The 16,832-nt window shown below is 37.0% G+C and overlaps 2 protein-coding genes across 4 annotated transcripts; one reads left to right on the top strand and one right to left on the bottom strand.

The window, feature by feature from the left end:
- Positions 1-7,395: 7,395 nt before the first annotated feature.
- Positions 7,396-10,602, bottom strand: LOC122821760 (homeodomain-interacting protein kinase 3-like). Its single transcript, XM_044099953.1, has 4 exons — positions 9,300-10,602; positions 9,090-9,203; positions 7,842-7,955; positions 7,396-7,752 (listed from the first exon to the last, which is right to left on the bottom strand). The coding sequence occupies exons 1-4, from the start codon at positions 10,498-10,500 to the stop codon at positions 7,400-7,402; spliced, it is 1,782 nt and encodes a 593-aa protein (XP_043955888.1). The 5' UTR covers positions 10,501-10,602; the 3' UTR covers positions 7,396-7,399.
- A 1,318-nt stretch (positions 10,603-11,920) lies between these two features.
- LOC122821602 (lipid droplet assembly factor 1-like) lies at positions 11,921-15,674 on the top strand. 3 transcript variants are annotated; one of them, XM_044099674.1, is made up of 5 exons: positions 11,921-12,139; positions 13,239-13,332; positions 13,438-13,606; positions 13,688-13,833; positions 14,340-15,674. In XM_044099674.1, exons 2-5 carry the CDS (start codon positions 13,249-13,251, stop codon positions 14,382-14,384), a joined length of 444 nt encoding a protein of 147 aa, XP_043955609.1. In that variant the 5' UTR covers positions 11,921-12,139; positions 13,239-13,248; the 3' UTR covers positions 14,385-15,674. The 3 variants fall into 3 exon arrangements, with proteins under 3 accessions (XP_043955609.1, XP_043955610.1, XP_043955608.1); XM_044099675.1 differs by having other exon boundaries at positions 11,962-12,026; XM_044099673.1 differs by lacking the exon at positions 11,921-12,139 and adding an exon at positions 12,209-12,383.
- Positions 15,675-16,832: the final 1,158 nt, after the last annotated feature.

Here is a 16,832-nt window from a genome sequence, read left to right as displayed (position 1 = left end):
CACTGGAAATCAACGAAGCTCTGCAGCTTGGTGGGTTGATTTATTTGTCATATAGCACAGTTGAAACCAGACACATGGATACGCAGCATAAAAAGAAACTCCATCTTTTTTCTTTTTTTCTGGCATTAAATCAGATTAAGAATTAATGTCCAGCTAAGACGATTCAAAATATTTTTATTTGCTGAATGCTCGGGACATGATCTTTTTAGATATTTTTTATTAATTTGTTTAAACTGAAAAAGTTACATCCATCACAATTACCATGCCTTAAAACACTTTTAAAAATGTAGGTTTTGTAAACGTTCTGATTCTGGTCATTAAGTTTCCTGATTTTATACTTGAAAACAGCCACTTGGAGATATCCTAAACCCTCCAACACACTGTTATCTTGTTTGACATTATACAAAAAGCAAAACAAATCAGCCAAGTTTCCAGGAGACAAATGATGAACCTTCAGAAGTCTTATTCATCGTTGGTTGAAATTTTCAGGTACCTGAAACTTCAATTGTTTAACCAATTCTGTGTAACATAACCAGAATGTCCAACCATCATGTCATTCAGAAAGGAAATAGGCTGTGTGCCCTGGTTAAGAGCATATTTTTACATTTCACAACAAAATATGGGCATCAGTGGAAACAAAAGACCTTCTGAAGTTGCTATACCAATATGTGCTGAAATACCACTCGGCAATAAAGATGCCATTGATCCTAAAACAATATAAAATGCCAGAATACAGTTTGCATTTTCATAAGAAAAGACTTAATTTGTCTATAATGACCATCATGACATTTGTGGAAAAAGGGAAGACCTTGCAAATCTGATAATGTCAACCCAACTGATAAGTAAAGAGGTGGCAGCATCATGTTTTTGGTATCACATTATTATGTGAAAATACTAAGGCAACATTGCAAGATGCTTCAAGTTTCGGCCCCAAAGCGTCTTCCAAGTAAACTAGAGTCCTGAGCATAATACTATCTTTTTTTATGAACTGGCTTAATTGTAGTAATGTCAAGCTTTACACCCTATAAGAAATATGTGGAAATAGATAAAAATTTGTATATGAGCAAGACGGCCTGCAAATCTGACTCAGTTGCTGCATAGCTTCTAAATTTTCCTAACTGACTTGGAACAAGAAAAGTTTAATTTTATTTTAATCTAAGACAGTGAAAAACATGTCTATCTACAGTGTGTGTAAATATGTGTATTTTACTCTACAAACTACAAAGAAATAATCTTTTTCGAATCCACACAGAAGACACAGATCTGCTGTAATCCTTTTGCCTGTTGGTTCAAAACAATCAAGTCAAGGTTTATTGCGTGAGTCTGGAGGTCAAACAGTAACGGTGTGATTCATGGCCGCAGAAGCATCCAGGCCTTCCTGGGGGAGTTATGAAGTGACGGGAACTACTGGATGTTGACACCCCATCCATTCCCCTCTCTTTACTGTGATCCATCATTGTTCTCCTTATTGTAGTAAAACACAAAAGGCCCAGCGAATAAGGGCCACATCACCCCTGCACACCCGCTTTCACCTTTAATTCTTCCCTCTTTATGTTTCAAAGTTTGGCTTCTCATCCTGCAGCGACTTTCAAACATCTCCCCCTTTAATCATAATTCAAGCAGTAAATCAGAATGGAAGAACACAAGGCAGCGACAGCGATTCATCAAAGACCCAGACGCTCAGAGACAAACTGCAAATGTGACGAAGCTTGGAAACAACACCCGGCAACAAGATTTGCTGATCGGCTTCGGCCTCTTTTATTTTTTTATTTTTTAAACCCGATGACCAGGCTTTTTGAGGTTTCCCCCTCATGCTTTGTAATTCAAACAGCTCTTGTCGAATTTGTAACTGATGAAAGTGTTTTTGGACGGGATGCACTGGCAGTGTTGACTCGTTGTAATTTAATGTGAAAAACACTGATTAAATATTGCAAATTTAATTAAAAAACTTGATGAACAGGATGGTTGAGCAAAAGAGACTCGCAGATTGCTGATGGAAGAAAACAGGCAACCCAAAGCATACATGCAGAAGGCTGTTTAATTGGAAAGGAGTTCATAAAGAGATTGATGCCACTTGGATGTCAGTCTATAATTTCCACAGGGAATAAAATCCTATTTCCTGATCATCTTGCTGTCATTGATGCTGGGTGATTTTCTCACTATAAGAATTACCTGCTGGCTCAACACAGCGTCTAACAAGTGTTTCTCTGACTGTATCAGATGAGCATGCTTGGAAAGGAAATGGCATAGCACACCATAAGAGCTCCTGCAGAAGGAAATTGCTCATGAAATATACATGAAGATCAAATTAATAACACAAAAATGGATTTAGGGTGATGCTGAGCTTTAGAGTAGATTTTATCATACTCCATAGTTCCTCCCCTTAACTCTTAAATCACAAAACTGTGTATTCATTATTTAAAGCAGTAAATGAAGTTCCTCCTCTGCAGCAAAATACAGGAAAGTACTCACACCCCTTCATTCAGCTTTTATGTGACAAATCAACACAAAGAACATGACTGTGAGTTTAACAAAAATGCTAAATTATTTTGAAGGTTGTTTAACAATCACACATCACCTCAAAATTGCAACATCCATTTGAACTCATCCCCATTTTATTGAACCACATTTTACTGCAATTACAGCGGTTTATGTTCCCGCGAGTACATAAACCTCCATGCAGTCTCAAGGTCTTTGCAGCCTCCAGCATATTTTCTTCTAGGATTGCCCTCTATTTAACTCTATTCATCTTCCCAGACCAGCTTCTATATTTTATGTATCTTCATCTCCTAACACATTTATCTACTTATGTCCTTACATGACTTGTCGCAAAAAGATTTCTAACGGCTTTTATCTTGCCTCTCCTCCAAAAAAGGAGGAGTAGCAATGGAGTTCACAACTAATTATCCTGTCTGTAAATTCTTCCACCTGAGATATGGATCAGCGCAGGCCCTCCAGAGCTACTATGTGCTTCTTGTCTGCCTCTCTGATTAATGCTCTCTTTTCATAACTTGTTCGTTTACATAGACAACCATTCCTTGGTATATTTGCATCTGTACCGTATTAAAACATTTTCTTGGAGATGGATAGAACAGTCGTTTGTCAGATGCTCAAAGCTTGGGGTATTGTTTATAACCTCATCCTTCTTTACGCAGATCTACAACCTTCTCCCTGACCTGTCTGCAGAGTCCTTGGCCTTCGTGATGCTGTTTGTTCATCAATGTCCTCTGACAAACCTGAGACCTTCGCAGAACAACTTGATTTACACTGAGATTAAACTACATCCATGTGGTCTCTATTTAATATTTACAGTTCCTTTAAAAGTATCCAACCCCTTCGATGTTTTACCCTTTTATTGCAGCATTAGATATTTTCGACAAAAAAAATAACAATAAAGAAATCTTGACCATCAAAGTGAATCCTGAATTCTCCAAAAATAATAAATATATATATATGAATATAAATATTTGATTATGCTTGGTATGTCAAACACAATCACACAAAAACACATGAAAATATGACTGCATATGATACGAGAATATATAAAGTTCAAGTAATACAAAAATGCTTTTGAAAAGTAATCTATTCATTCATTCTGGTGCTGATTAAGTCTTTGACCGCATCCTAAAGTGCCTTTTATCACTCTCCAGAGAGTTTCCTTTAAGCCATTTACTCTCCCCAGTCAGAATACAGGTACCAAAATCATCCCCTGTCATCTCACAAACTCACCTCCACGACTGTCAGTAAAAGCTGTCCTGGGATGACTCTGAAGGAGATCGTTTTTTTCTTGTGGGGCCAGCTGTCAACTGAACACCGTTTTGCAACTACAAAGAGAGATGAACAAAGTGAGCACTTGCAAAGAGGCAGAGCTAAGAGGTATGAACAGACAGTGAGATGGAGAGGTTTGGGTATCAAGTGTGACGCACAAAGAGGAGAAGAAAAGGCACCAGGTTGCCCTAATTTTTATCATTAAGCACAGAAAGCTTTGACTGCAGAGTGTCAGCGAGGGACAGACGTCAGTGGGATGCATGTCTGGAAACCACACATAAGGTTGCATGTGAACTGGTTATGATTGGCCATTGCAGGAGATTTCCAGCTCCTCGTTGCCTCTCCTCCAGGCAGTAATTAAGTTTTACAATCACGGGATGCAAATTGGAATTTGCTGACAGCCCATCCATCATGTTTTGGTTGCAATCTGTTGAGCAGGGCAACGCAAGCTAGCAGATATATCACACACTCAATTTGCTTCCAGACAGTTGAATACATTTCTTTGTAGGAATCATTGAATATTTTCAGTTTTCATTAATCCCAACAACAACAACAGTGTTCGTTGCTCGACAAGTGTAACATCTGACAGAATAAATCACCAGATTCCTTTGGAAAAGCACTAATTTTGTTGAAAAACAAACTTCAATATTTGTGGCTGTTCTGAACTTAAGTGGATTTCAAATAGTTCTAGACTTTAAATTGGGGTGGAGGGTTACCTTCAAGCTTGAAACATATAATCAGAGCTACAGCGGAATAATTTAGATCCATGTGTCAAAATGGCCTAGTCAAAGTTCAGACCTAAACCCAATTGAGAATCTGTGTTAGAACTTGAAATTTATATTCTCTCTCCAACCTGTAGAAGAATAAGCAAAAATGTTTGATTTAGACATACCCAAAAGACTTGAAGCTATAAATGCTGTGAAATGTGGTTCTACAGTGTAACGGGCAAGAAATTCAGATGCACGAGTTAAATCCAAATAAAAAGTATTTGAGTTCGTATTTGTAACTTGACAAAATGTTAAAAAATTAAAGGGGCAAGCATCCATGTTTCAATTGTACTGCATGCCGTGTTTAAATTCTGCCAATTACACATCTATATGTGTCAGTATAAGAAGGTATTCTTAGACTTTTTATTGTTTTACCTGATTTCTTCTTGAATTTTTTACACCATTCACCTTTAGACTGATGTGCACATTTCCCATTGACATTCACAAGGGTTATCTTAAATTTGACATGCTGTGGTTGAAGATACATAGTCAATTTGATATGGCAATGCAACTTTTGAACAGAGCAACACAAAATAGGCATATGTATGATAGTTCATCTTTTTAGTATTAGAAAATAATTTAGTGTCTTAATTTCAAAAGCATAGAAAGTTGCACCTTAACCTGCACAGAAAATGTAAAACAATAACACAAAGATGTTCAAGATGAAACTATAGTAGATCAATACTACTTTCTATATCAAGTATTAGAAAAAATCTTGAAGTTATGCAAGTAAACGCTCCCGTTTATTCATATCATCAATATCAAGCAAACATATTTTCTGCAGTCTTTTTTGTTTTCATTAACATGTATATTTGCTTAAAAGTTACAATTGAAAGGTCCTCTGGTTTGGGGCTGGAAAGTCCAAAAGATTCACAAGACAATTAAGGATTTAACACTTTTAGTTCACTTAGTTTCTTTTGCTTTGATTCAGCCTCCATGCAACCACTTACTCTAACTGAAAAACATATTGTGAACAAATATTTTTAAATGTCCTTTGAAGTGCTCTGCCGTATCTCTCTCTATTGAAGTACCAATGGCAATAAGAGAGTCAGTACAGATTCTCGAAAAGTTGCGCTATGTAAAAAGAAAAAGCCATAAAAGTAATACTGTGAAAGTCAAGGCGACAGCAGCAGAAATATTGAAAGTAATAATTGGCGACTGCATACACATTTGCACAGCCCTCACTTCTGTAACTCCTGCAGTATTGGTTCACTGAGTTCACAGTGTTTAACAGCCTGGGGGGATGGATGCCTGCTCACTCCTATTTCTCTCTCTCCAAAAACTCCCCTCCCCTACTCAATACAAAACACTGTGATTAATTAGAAAGGCCAGCATCTGTAAAGGTTCCAAATAAGTTGTCATTGCAGGACCCTCATGGTGTGATTGGTGTGATTCAAAACCAATCACACTGCCCCTTCACTCACGCAGATCTTACAGGTATGTACCAGCACACATTTAATGCTGTAAACTCAAAGGGCTCGGCTTAATTTAGGAGTAATTCCTTTCTTTGATTGAAGTGGTAATGAGTGGTCATGACGCAGTTCAGTCCCTGGAGATTCTCATCAGCCACGGTCTTCGTAGTGAAATGTCTCTGTTATCTTATGAGGGCAGCTCTACAATTTTTTTCCTACGATCGTTTCAGCCTGATGACTGCAAAGTGAAAATGGAGCCCTGTTTCTCAATTTCCTGTAGAACTGCTTTGATTTCCCTCATGAAAAACTTTCCACAGAAACTACATATTGCCTCACATATAACCTAAGGCATTTTACACATTATGTGCTTCTCTTTCAAGGAAGATAATGTCATTTATAATTGATTTATTTTCTTTATTACATAAAGGAAAAATGTACAATATGCCTTCAGTAGTACACACACAAACAATCCTATAGTTTGTCAATGTGACCATTAATGGGTGTTTTTTAGCACAATTAAAAAACAGACGGGGTGCATCCCAGCATTGTTTCATGGAAAACAACATATTTGGTTCAACAAGTAGTGATCAAGTTGTAAATAATTTACAGAGTGCATGGAAAATTCAAAAGACACTAAATAAAAACTTTTAAAATATTCTCAACTTTTGTGTTTGTTTTGCTTTATTCTGATTGTAAAACAATACGATAATCACACCGATTACCAAAGAGTACAAGACAGTGAGAAGATTGAACTAAAACAACTGGACTAACGTCATGTATTGTTGCAGGTTCCAAAACTAGCCACAAGAGGGAGGCATACCATCAGACAATCAGGCAGTATATTCAGTTAAATAGAAATGTCAAGTCAGATTTTTGTGTACATCACATTTCAGCAACGAGGTACTTCAAAGTGTTTTACGTGATAAAAATACAACACAGAAAAACAAATAAAAAATATTAGAGTGGCAAAATAAAAAAACTTAAAAAGTTGTAAACCAGAGGATTGATTTATGTTCCAGTTATCATTGATGTGATGCAACTTGAACCAATAAATTGTTCCCCAGGAACCAATAAATTTTGTTAAAATTCTGTCTTATGTTTGAGCTAAAATAATTCAAGGGAAAAACTACAAAAACACCTAAGGGTCAGAAGTTTAATATGGTCAAACCTAAATAAAAAGTATTGGTGTTGGTTTTGGATCAATACCAAAATATGCAGCATTGCACACCTCTATTACATGATCAGAAACTCACATGTTGAAAAGACACAACATATTCAACCTTTACTTATGTACCAGCTGTGATAAAGGTAACACAAGGACAACATCTTTGTTTCTACTTTTAATGGAATTAAGAGGGTTTATTATGCTCAGAGATACACAATTCTTGATCTTTGGAGTCTTTAGGCAAAACCCAGGTCCTGTATGTGGAGGCTGTGAAGTTCTGTGGAGTTTCATTCACATTTTTTGTTGCATGAGATGAATTTGATCAGCCAAGAGAAGAAGTTCCAGGTCTTCTTTGCTGATGTCTTGCGAGCTTTAACTTCCACAAAATGAGGAGTGTTACGTTCTATGCAGAAAATGGCTTCTCTCTCTGTAGCAGAGCATTTCTTGGAAGTTTCAGTATTGGTGAACTTAGCTTTTTCTGATGAAGCATCTTCCGTGTCAGCTCTGTCTTTTCTCTCTTGGTCAGCAACAGAATATGGCTTTACTTTGATAATGGTCCTTTCTTTCCACTCTATATTTTTCAGAACTTTTCCAGAGGCTTTTGACTCTGACCTCTTCTGCCTACTTCTGTGTCCAAAGGCTGGATCAAATGAAATGCAGGAAGTTGTTTTAAAACTTGAAGCAGAAGGGAAAAAAAAATACTCCAGGGCTTTGGAGATAAGGTCTCACCTGGGGGTGTAAATTTACTCTTGCCTGAAGCTTTGACGATAGTTTCAGCTGATTCTTGGTTAGCATAAAAATAAGGCTTCACTTTGATGAAGGTCCTCCCCATCTGCTCCTTTTCTGGAAAATAAAAAGGTTTATCATCTGTACTGGAAGTGACTTTCGTGTTTCAGATGTATATATTCTCAGCGGTTTTAGGTAGAGATGCACTTACCCGGTAATAATATCTGTATTGATCCTGACATTGAAAAAAATCTTCTAGATTTTGTGTTGTGACAATGTGCCACCTGAGTGAAGTTGCCCCCCTCCTTCTTCAAATCAGACTAAATTGGTGTCAAATGTTTTTGTTATATTTGTGCTGGTATGTGCAGCAAATATTTCCATTTGTGCCACTATCATTTTAAAGATATTAAGAAATTTTTCCACAAGTCATAAATGGTCAAATACCCCCCGCCCCACAACCTTCTTCAAATTGGTGTCAATCAATTCAAGTATGTTTTTGCTAATTTGTGCAGCAATATTCTTGTTTGTGCTCCTTTGACTTTGAAGATATTAATGAAAGTTTAAACTTTCATTAATTAATGAATGAAAGTTTCATAGATTTTTGTACTAATTACAATGAAAGTTTCAATCATTGAAGATATTAATGAAAGTTTAAACTTTCATTAATATCTTCAAAGTCAAAGGAGCACAAACAAAGTTGTTGATGCACTAACCAGTACAAGCGTAGTTGACTTGATTGACAAATGTTTTGTCTGATTTGAAGAAGGTTGGGGGGCTGATTGACCTTTTATGACCTCTGGAAACATTTCTTAATATCTTTAAAATGATAGCGGCACAAACAAAAATATTTTCTGCGCAAATCCGCACAAATGTAGCATAAACAATTGATACCTATTTTGTCTGATTTTAAGAAGGTGGGGGGCTGGCAACTTGACTCAGGTCAATGTGCCCAATCCGTAAGGGCAGATCTATTCTAATTCTATGTCTTCTATGTCCAAGTCTAATTCTATGTGTTTATGCTTTATTATTCATTTTACATTATACTTAGAATTTCTAATTACACTTTCTAAACCATTTGAAAGAAGGTTTTTCGCAGTTTATTTTTACATAGTTGACCAAGATAGTCAACCTATTGTTTTGTTATTATTAGTCTATTGGTGTTATTAAGTATGCTGTACCGGTGCAGAGTTGTCAAATACGTTTATAATTCAGTACATTTATATATTTGTTTTAAGTGCTAAAATGTTTCACCTGAGGGTTCATCATTTCTTCCATCGGCTGCAGTGTCTGTCTGGTCCGTACCTTCTTGCTGAGCTTTAAAACAGGGTCTTACTTTCATTAAGACCCTTCTTGGCTGTTCTTTATCTGAAAAAGAGGGTTTGAAATCTTTGAATAAAGTGTTTGTAATGTTTGATGATGGGATTTTTGTATTAATTATGAGAACAGAATCTCTAGCCTCACCTGACAGTCTTTCGGCTGCATCTTCCATTGTTATTCCAGCTTCTTCGCTTGAAGAAACATAATGGCTTACTGCAAACTCATGAATTCTGCAGTCAGTCACCATTTTCGAAGCTGATGCTCCATAGGAGTTATTTCTCTCACCTGAGAAATATTTCAGAGTTATGAAACGATGACCGAGAGCGTCTCCTGGGGTGATCCGGGCATCTGGATCTACCACCAGCATTTTTTTTAGCAGGCTAATAAACCCAAGGGAATCTTCACGCTCCATTGGGTTCACAGGCCTTGGGCGGGTCTTCAGCAGGTCATTAAGGCTGCGTAGGCGGTTGTAAATGCCACTTTTAAATTGCGTTCCATACCCTGTTGCGTTTGTATATTCAGCTGGCGTATTCAGTCTGAACTTACAGTGAGAAGAGTCAGTGAGTTTAGTGAAGAAGTGTTGCACATCCATGCCATCTTTCAACACATCATCTGGGGGTTGACCATGAATCTGGACGATAGCCCTAATGACCTCATATACACAGTGTGTTGGATAGAGGTTGTAACCAAGGTACATGTAGGCCAAACTGCAACCCAAAGACCACATGTCGACACTTTCGTCCATTTTTAGACCCAAGATGACTTCAGGGGCCCGGTAACCGATGGCTTGAACAGTGCCCACAAACCACAATTTGGACACTTTCACAGCCAACCCAAAGTCAATCAACTTAACTTTCAAAGGCTGTGACCTATGGTTGACAAACATGATGTTGTCTGGCTTAATGTCAGCATGAACCAGACCGGCGCTTTTCAAAGCATTCAAAGCTTCAAGCAACTGTTGAGCAATTACTCTGATTTCAGAAAGACTGAGTGGTACAAAACCTCTGCTCTTTATAAAGTCAAAGACACTCACATCCAGAATTTCAAAGGCCAAACAGAGGTAGCCTTTATATTTGAAGCTTTCAATGAACTTCAGCAAGTTGTTTTTCTCAGGGTCGAGTTGTAGGATTTTCCTCAGTATTTTTGCCTCTTTTTTTCCTTCTTTGAAGCAGTCTTTACGCAAAACCTTCACAGCCACAAGCTCTTCATTGTCAAGCTTGGTGCATTTGACCACTGTCCCATAGGAGCCCTCACCCAGGAACCCTTCAGTGTGGTACACTGACAGCTTACCTTGAAGAACCACATATTTCTCAAGTTTGAGATTGAGCTTTATCTCTTCTTCCATGATATTCTTTAATTTCGCTATCTCTAGGTTGAATGTCAAAAGCAAAATGCAAGTCTTAAGTTGGCTCTTCTGAAGCAAGTGTTGAAGAGAAAATGGAATGTCATTCTGTCATAAGCGATAGAATAAAGTTGACGGGTTGTTTCTTTGCGTTCTTGCTGACGGAACATTGACAGAAGCCACGCCCACAATTCGCATAATCAGAAAATTCTGTGAATAAATTTTATTAGAAACGAGTACTAATTACAAATGTGTGATGATCCAAAGGGAAAGATTGGGACGTAACAATTATCCCCCAAAAAACCATTTGCTTAATTGGTAGCCTGTCTGTGCTCTGATTAATAATATCGGGCAAATAAATAATTGTGCAATTTACAGGCCGTTAACAGTGGGAACATTGTACAGCAACGAGTTCCTGTTTGGGTCAGGATTATTGAAAAACACTTCATATCTAAATGCGGCCCTTTCTGCAGGTACAGGATGGTGTGTTTTTAATTGCCATTGTGTATTTAAATGGTCCAATATTCGACTTTCATGGTTATTATATTGTTCATTTTTCAACTGTTAAACATTATTATCATGCAAAAATCCCACTTCATTGTAAATTTATTAATTTCACAATTGTTTTTCTTAATTATACCTTAAATTTAAATAATCTTCAGAACAAATTTGGCTGATTTGGAAGGGTTGGTTTGTTTTTATTAAATAAAAAGATCATCAGATTATTTAATTTTGAATCAACATTCATTTTTTGTCATAATTCTTACTTCAAAATTATCTGCAGTCCACAAGTGTTGCCAAAATAAATGCATAGATTAAATGTATTAATTTATAGAAATAGCTGGGGGGGGGGGAAATGGTCTGACTTTTGGTATGCTCATGTATCCTAATTAAAATTCTATTCAATTTCATTTCATTTTAAAAATGTGCAACTTTTCTGTATCATCCCGGAATCTTCCTGATACTAAAAGTAAAATATATGCAAAAGTTTCCAGAGTGAAGATATTGTAAAAATGTTTAAATAGAATATTTGCTATGCTTGTCATCTGTTTCTGGCACTTGAGCTGCAGTAATTTCTTTGTTTCTAATTAAACATTTTCTTCGATGGGAAAGAAAAAGCAAAACAATTCTTAATTATCAATAATATGAAATTATTGTATTGTAGGTTTGTAGGTCTCGTTGATGAAAATATGAGCTCAAAATAACCACAAGGTGGCAGTAGAGCATTAAACACTGGGCGGGGCAAACCAGTTTATGGTAAATTGTGCCTTTAAAAAAATAATAGTAATAATAATAATTTGAAATATATACCCGACATCTTGGTAAACATTCTAGCCTGTCGGTTTAGCTGTTTAATGTCAAATTAAATATTCTCAATCGGATTTCAAATAATTAATTAATGTCTTGTTGAAAAGTATTTTTAATCAACAGCAGAGGGCAGCAGGGAGCTCCAGCAGCCGCAGCATGAAGAATCCGGAGGAGGAAGATGGGGGAGGAAACAAAGAGGAGTGTTTGTATTTAAAGGGTGTGTTCCTCGCCATGGTTTGTAAGAGCGGTGGGAAGCTCCAGGATTTGGTGTTTTATGCTGAGAGCAGCGAGGAGCTGAAGGTCAAAGCAGGGTCACTGTGAGCGCTTTATCCAGGTATGTGGATCCAGCAGAACTTCGTCGTGACTCCAGAAACATTAAGTTTAGGTCTGTTTCTGACAGTATACGTGTCAGTAAAGGTTCTCCGATTGCGTAAGCCTTCATTTCAGTATTATTTTTAATTACATAGATACTAATTCAGATTTAGACAGCATCTATTTGTAATAGACCTGCTGGATGGACTCGTGATGGCTCTTCTGTTTCAGACGTGCACATGAACACGTTTCACTTCACCACCTAGGTTTGTTTACGTTTTACAACTCCGCAGCTCATTCATTCCTCTTAAGGTATTAATAATTTAATTGCAAACGTTTGGATGTTTGCATTCAAACCTTAGACTTTGAGTGTGTTTAAGTTTTCGGATTATATTGGTTCAATTGGTATCTCTTTCTAGGTATAATTTGCATATTTTTGGTGTATAAAGTGTCCTGAGATATCGTTTATTGCTTACCTGACTCAATTTATTGTAGCCTATTATGAGCGAAAGATGCATTAGTAAACCTCAATCAAGTTAAGATTTGTCTTATATAGTGACTCGTTTGAAAAATCCAACACTATACGCCACCTTGAAATCTCTGTTGTGAGGAATTTCTGAATTAGCTGTAAGCAACTCTAAAGATATTCTCTTAGATATAAAGTTAGGTTTATGATCCTCATTTAAGCTGGAAAGAAACAAACATTTTCAATAATACACAGGAGCAAATAATTCATTTCTGTCGTGAAATTGAAACACGTTTATTTATGTGGTTTTTATTTTTTATTTTTTATCAAGTCCAAAGTCAGGGCAGCAATTTTAAAACTTAATGTCCTTTTCTTAATGTCCTTTTCTGCTTCAACTCTTCTTGAATTGTAATTCAAAAAGAGTTTTACTTTTTGAATTATAATTCAATTGCAAAATAACATTTTTACACTTTTGTCTCCCCATCTGCATCAAGCTTGAGTTGTGTATTCAAGAAGGTGCAGCTGGTGTTGTTGGACAGTCGGATAAAGAAAAGTAGCTTGTAAATTGAAAGTTTTGTACAATAATGCAGAGGCACAGTCAGGTTAATAACTATGAATCTATGAGAGATTTTTCTGACTGATTTTGTTTTCCCAGGTGTGTTGAGATGCAGGGTGGCAACAGCAGCTTGACTCAGCAGCTCAGAGAAAGATGGCTGACCTTAATGAACCGCCTTCAAGAGGATCCCAAGGTAAGCCCAAACGTCCCACCTGTATTTGACTGATATTCTTCTGTCATCCATTGTGTTTTCTCTGTTTACTTGGCGCTTACAGGTGTGTTGTTTCCTCTCCTACAGATTGCGCAGGTGATAAGTACAAAGGCTGGGCAGTACCTCCGCAGTCGGCCTTTCTTAGCTCTCGCCCTGCTGTTGTTCAGCGCCATGGCTGCTCTACCTGTTGGGCTCTTCCTCTTTTTTGCCCTCATTACGATAGTTATGTCAGTTGTGGGATTTGTCTTCTTTGAGGGTACGTTGCACGTCTCAAACTCAACAATGTGTGTTTTTTATTTTTTTTCTGCTTCAAGCTGATTTTAATTCTTCTGTTTAGTGTTTCTGCTGTTTGTTGGAGGAATGACTCTGGTGTCTGTGCTCTCCGGCATCGCCCTCTTCTCCCTGGTGGTCTCGGTCATCGTTACCGGTGTGTTTGTCACCATTCCCAACCTGCTGAAGCGTTCTTACCCTCATGTGACAAAGGTAAAGGGAACAACCTCATACAGATGTACAGTGCCTCTTTTTAACATTTTAACCAGACACTTTACCTTATTTTATTGGGAATGTGAAGAAAGTAATTGTTGAAAGGAAGCTGTAAGTAGTCATGTTTGCATTTTGGCCCAAGACGTGTAAAAACCATGAGGGTTCTGATCAGATGAGACCAGAGGTGAACTTTTCTGCAGGCATGCACACACCATCCAGCAGAAAACTCACACTGCACATAACACTGCATGTGCTATCCCCATGGAGAAACATGCTGCAGTAAGATCTCCTAAAGTAAATGCAGAAAAATCTGAGAAGATGCGAAAGATTAGAAACTGGAGTGGAGGGTCTCCTTGCTCCGTCCTTGCAGCCAGACCTACAATGAAAAAGTGTAAATCAGACCCTTCAGCAGTGAAAAGCGGCCAGAATAAAAACTATTAGTAGTGGCCTCTTTTATTAACTTTTGACTTTCATTTGATCATTTGTTTCCTTTTCTCCTGAACCAGAGGAAGGAGAGAGAAGAAGAGACTCCAGGACTGAAGCAGCAGTAGGGAAATGACGCCGTCTTCTCTCTGACTGGAGTTTTGACGCCGCTCAACAGAAGATGGTCAGGATCTGAGCCGCTAAGCTCAAAACCTCTGCCAACATCGCTTCTTTATGAACATCAAGTGTCCTTGCTGCTTTCAGTGACAGGAGTGTGAAGTTTTATCTGTTTACAGTGCAATACGTGTGAGTTTTTATAGTGCTCACTTCTCCAGTTTGGGCTTAAGAACTGATCTCTGTTGAACAGGTCAAATCTTCACCCTGTTTCAGGACAGTGATGCAGCTACAGCCGCACATTTTGTCCAAATCTGTTCTAGGTCCATTTTTAGTTACAAAAACTATGCATAATATTTATATAATTTGTTAAATAATAATATTACACAGTGAAAAGCGTATCAGATCACTAGTCTCCTTTTTTTAAGGACATAAAGCTGTTTTATTAGATTTCTAGAAATCTAATATTCCTTATTCTTACAAAAAAATCCTAGGGGCAAATGTTGTGGTACTAAGAGCTGAGACCACACTTAAACTAATCGGAGCATTAAACATTTAGTCATCCTCATGTTAACTGATGTTTGATGCTTTCTGGCCTGGAGGAGGAGAGATTGTAACCCAGATTTTATTTTTCATGTGCCCTCTCCTGTCAAAATGTCTACATTTATGTTAAGAATTGTTTCAGGTTTTTTGTTTGGTATTTGTTTGTTTGTATTTTGCATCATATTTATCATCCGAGTTTTAATTTTGCTCTCAATGCATTAATACTAACACATCAGTCAATGAAGTAAAAGCATTTTTATTTTGCATTCTTTCATTCATAATTACATAGGATTTAAAATAAAATGCATATGTGGAAAAACTACTTTCTGACAATAACAGCTCAGTTTTAGAAGGAATGTGTTTATTGTAGTGCTTCAGGGAACCAAAACACATAATGCTGATGATTAAAGGGTTAGTTTTTTCTTATCGTATCATTTGTACTTGAAGTGTGACCAAAGTATCAAACATTTGATCATGTGAATGAACATTTGAACACTGACGAAAAAAAATATTCGCCAATTTCAATCTCTATTAACAAGTTCATTGTATTCTGTGTTCCTCATTTAGATTATTATCATGAACTTCAGACTAAGCTGCTTTTTCTAAAGGTTTGTTCTAAAACTCTGGTTGTCATGTTTTGAAGTACAGTTTTGTAAAATCTGTTAAGACATTTTGTGCATAACTAACATATTTTGCTTTCTTTCTTCATTTGAGTTTTCCACGTATTGGAAAGAAATAAATGGATTTTGTTTAAAACTTTCCAACTGCACTCATGCAGCACAATGATTGATTTTGAGTTGCTCTTATGCAATACATAAACACAAAGTAGTAAATACTTAAGAGAAAGGAAAATTATATATGGTGGTAATAAGTTTTTACAAAAAATAAAACTATAAATATTCCCCAATAGTCTAGAAAAAGACAACATATGAAGAGAATGGATCAAGAAGAGCAGCTGTAGAGAACCAGGGCTTGAGAATTAATTGACCGGAAAAATGTCTTTTGCTGGCCACAAATTTGTTCTGTATCATAAAGGGGCAAAAAAAGCCACAAGTCCTGTTTCCAGTCTGCCACAACACAAGGATGGAACAGAGGAAGCGTGTGGAAGAATGTGTTCCTGTTGGATCAAACCAAAAATATAACATTTTGACTACCTGTAAAAAGCTGTAGGTAAAGATATATCCCAAAATACTTGCAGCTGTGATTGCAGATAAAAGTATTCAAAAAAATTATAAAGACAATTCCATGCCACACTTCTCAGATTTTTATTTGTGAAAAATTTTGAAACAATGTCATTTTCCTTCCTCCTCCCAATTATGCACTCCTTGTGTTTGTGTCAAATACATCAAAGTTTGTGGGTTTTCTGTGAAAAAACTATTGGTGGATTCGTGGAGTGATTGGCCAAAATATCATTTGCTCGATTTGTGTCGAGTGCTGCACATTCTTGGAAGGTTTTGTCATTTTTACGAGCTTCTTAGTCTAGAAGTCAGGGTTGGAATTTTTGCATATGAAATGGTAATGTTCCCATCACCTAAATTTTGCTTAAAATGTAGACTTTAAACTTTAACGAAGTAGAGACCAGAATTAAACAGAAAAGGTAAAACATACATCAAAATCAGTGGAAGTATTTGTGATTTTCCAGCAGCCGACTTCTGGGATTTCCTCTCTTAAGTTTGTGAAAAGCATCCTCTCTTCTGTCAAGGACAGCTGACCGACTCAGTCATTAAAGAACATTCCCCAGCGTCTTTATCTCTGGTTTTGCATCATCATCCAACCCCATATCCATTTAAATGTTTTGGTTCTCCTTAAAGTTTGCCTCTTTCCATGAATGAGCCTTAGCATGAATTTGCTGCACCTAGTTTGAAGTTTTCATTGCTTGCTTGCTCTGCAAGTATTTGACGTTTGATCCAAATGATAAA

Source organism: Gambusia affinis, linkage group LG19, assembly GCF_019740435.1.
Source record: "Gambusia affinis linkage group LG19, SWU_Gaff_1.0, whole genome shotgun sequence".
Lineage (NCBI taxonomy): Eukaryota > Metazoa > Chordata > Actinopteri > Cyprinodontiformes > Poeciliidae > Gambusia > Gambusia affinis.
Note: the sequence above shows the minus strand (reverse complement) of the source record. Positions and strands in the feature narration are given on the sequence as shown.

What these genes read in the sequence shown, in the direction of transcription:
- LOC122821760 (XM_044099953.1), bottom strand. Translation starts at nt 10,500, where the DNA reads ATGGAAGAAGAGATAAAGCTCAATCTCAAACTTGAGAAATATGTGGTT. An exon ending in TGCAGCCGAAAGACTGTCAG is followed by an intron (nt 9,204 to 9,299) that starts GTGAGGCTAGAG and finishes CCTCTTTTTCAG; the next exon opens with ATAAAGAACAGCCAAGAAGG. An exon ending in GAGTAAATTTACACCCCCAG is followed by an intron (nt 7,753 to 7,841) that starts GTGAGACCTTAT and finishes CATTTGATCCAG; the next exon opens with CCTTTGGACACAGAAGTAGG.
- LOC122821602 (XM_044099675.1), top strand. Translation starts at nt 11,962, where the DNA reads ATGAAGAATCCGGAGGAGGAAGATGGGGGAGGAAACAAAGAGGAGTGT. An exon ending in GGGATTTGTCTTCTTTGAGG is followed by an intron (nt 13,607 to 13,687) that starts GTACGTTGCACG and finishes TCTTCTGTTTAG; the next exon opens with TGTTTCTGCTGTTTGTTGGA. An exon ending in CTTACCCTCATGTGACAAAG is followed by an intron (nt 13,834 to 14,339) that starts GTAAAGGGAACA and finishes CTCCTGAACCAG; the next exon opens with AGGAAGGAGAGAGAAGAAGA.